This window comes from Tenrec ecaudatus, chromosome 1 (assembly GCF_050624435.1).
Source record: "Tenrec ecaudatus isolate mTenEca1 chromosome 1, mTenEca1.hap1, whole genome shotgun sequence".
Taxonomy (NCBI): domain Eukaryota; kingdom Metazoa; phylum Chordata; class Mammalia; order Afrosoricida; family Tenrecidae; genus Tenrec; species Tenrec ecaudatus.
The window spans coordinates 260,130,515-260,133,078 of NC_134530.1; the positions used below are offsets into that span (position 1 = coordinate 260,130,515).

At 41.0% G+C, this 2,564-nt stretch overlaps 1 protein-coding gene across 1 annotated transcript; it reads left to right on the forward strand.

Moving 5' to 3' along the window:
• Positions 1-401: 401 nt before the first annotated feature.
• Positions 402-868, forward strand: LOC142437452 (protein CEBPZOS-like). Its single transcript, XM_075540599.1, has one exon. The coding sequence runs from the start codon at positions 423-425 to the stop codon at positions 663-665; it is 243 nt and encodes an 80-aa protein (XP_075396714.1). The 5' UTR covers positions 402-422; the 3' UTR covers positions 666-868.
• Positions 869-2,564: the final 1,696 nt, after the last annotated feature.

Sequence of the window (2,564 nt, forward strand, 5' to 3'; positions counted from 1 at the left end):
AATCAAGCGACTCTAGGCAAATAAGGAAAACTCATTGTGTATTGTGCGAGGGACTCTTCCACATGCAGGCCGGGGGAAGGGGAAGGCTCTGGAAGGGGAAAGAGGCTAGCAATTAGAGTTTACATTAGAAAGACATTAGAGTCCCAATTCTAACACACTTGGTTGTAGACGCAAAAAGAAGGGAGTTTGTGGCTTAATGTGGGTACTGTAACTCTAGTGTGAGTTCTGATATAAATTCAGCCTCCACAGTGCTCATGATGAGGAGCCCAGGCAGCATAGTAGGTTGTGTGTTGGGCTTCTAACTAAAAGATCGACAGTTTGAAATCACGTTACTCTGGAGGAGAAAGATGGGGCTTTTTATTCCCTAAAGAGTTAGTCTTAGAAACCCACAAGGGGACCTTCCTGCACGTTCGTGCCGCAGGATGGCCCACCCTATGAAACCACTGGCAAAGAAGATCTTTAGAGGAGTCTTAGTAGCTGAAATTGCAGGTGTTTTTGGCGCTTACTTTTTGTTTAATAAAATGAACACAAGCCAAGATTTCAGACAAACAATGAACAAGAAATTTCCTTTCATCTTGGAAGTTTATTACAAATCCATTGAACAATCTGGAATGTATGGAATCAGAGAGCAAGATCAAGAAAAATGGCTAAATAGTAAAAGTTAGCAGTTCGGCCACTGATCAAGATTTACCCATAAAAGAGCATCATAGTATCAGAGTGAAATCCTAACGCTCCCATGATGGGTCTGGGCATATTTACAGCAAGATGCAAACTTCAACTACATTGAGAGGTGCTATTCTTTGAATTAACTTTCTGACGGTATATTGTTATAAATGAAGTTTTGGCTATACTAAAAATAAAAGTGTTTTGAAAAAAAAAAAAAGAAACCCACAAGGGCAGTTCTACCCTGTCCTATACAGTTGATATAAATTGGAATCTACTTGATAGCAGTGAGTTGAGTTTGTCGTGTTCATATTGACCATGACTTGGTCCTCAAACTGGATGTGTTTGAACAAGATTACAACTTCTCAACCCTCCCCAGAGAGGTGCAGTCTTGCCCTCAGGGACTTGACCGGGTATGTCTTTCATGGAAATTAGGTAACAGGGCACCAACGTCATGAGTCACAAATACCCTGACCATCAAATAGCAGGTAAGGTAGAGGGCCCTAGAACCAATCCTATAAAATTTTCCAATCAGCATTTATGTGCATCCCAGTCAAAGTTGTTTCCCCATTTCTACAGTCCTCCATGTGCACGTAATAAATTCATCTGTCACCAATCATACTTTTATGACAATTCCTTAGTTTTCTATTGTCTATTATCTCAGTTGTCATGAATCCTTTGGACACCATTATGGTCATGTGCTGACTATCTTTCATCTCTATGGTTTCTGTGTTAAGCCAGGTTGACTAGAGAAACAAATTCAGAGACATCTATGTAAAAGAGTCAGCGTCATATCAAAGAGCAATTGTATATTGAGAAAACATCCCAGCCCAGTCCAGATCAAGTTCATAAGTCCAATACTAGTCCATAAATCCTTCTTCAGACTCACGCAGTCACATACAATGATAAAAAATGCAGGAAGTGTTATAAAGTCTTGTGGATCCAATGGCAGTAAAAGCATCTCAGCACTGGCTTGAGTCTCCACAAGGCTCCACCAGCTCTCCAGGTGTGGCTCTTCAACAGGAATTTAAAGCAGAAAGGTGGCCTTTCTCAGCAAGTCTCCGCGCATGGCTTGTCAACAGGAAGGTGAAGGCAGAGAGAGGGAGGCTGGCTTCCAGAGAGCCATTTATCTCTGTAGCCCTCCAATCAACCTTATTGGCAGGCTAAACTCCACTCCTTCACTCTTAATATCCTCCAGACGACACGAGATTATGCAACTACCACAATTTGTCTTTGTCTGATCTTTGTCCTTTTTAAGACTTACTAAAAGGGTCTCTATAAAACATATTTGCATTTGGGGTCTTTCCCCCCAAGAACAGAGACAGTTTATCCTCCCAGATTTGTCTACATAAACTTGTTCTTACCATCATGTGTTATTTCAGGAACCAGTCAGATTCCCCCTTATCTTCCTGGACAAGAGTCTTCTGGGTCTGCCATACATAGACTTACTTCTAAAGCAGTGGTTCTCAGCTTCCTAATGCCATGATCCTTTAATACAGTCCCTCATGTTGTGGTGACCCCCAGCCATAAACTTATTTTCATTGCTACTTCATAACTGTCATTTTGCTACTGTTATGAATCAGGTGACCCCTGCGAATGGATCATTCAACCCCCAAAGGGGTCGCGACCCACAGGTTGAGAACCACTGTTCTAGAGGCTAATGTCAATTTAATCCCTAGTTCCTCATCTTAATCACCTTGATAAATTAATTATCCAGGGGTACAATTCATTTCGTAACCTTCATGATTAACCTTTTTTTTGGTGTTCTGAAATGGTTTATTCTTATAGCCAGGGGAATGGTGGAATGAAGCAATCCTTGAATTAGAGTCCACTACACCTTATTAGCATAGTCTGACTTAATCATTTGGGGGAAGTTTGTGGTTTTTTTTAAACATTTTATT

What these genes read in the sequence shown, in the direction of transcription:
- LOC142437452 (XM_075540599.1), top strand. Translation starts at nt 423, where the DNA reads ATGGCCCACCCTATGAAACCACTGGCAAAGAAGATCTTTAGAGGAGTC.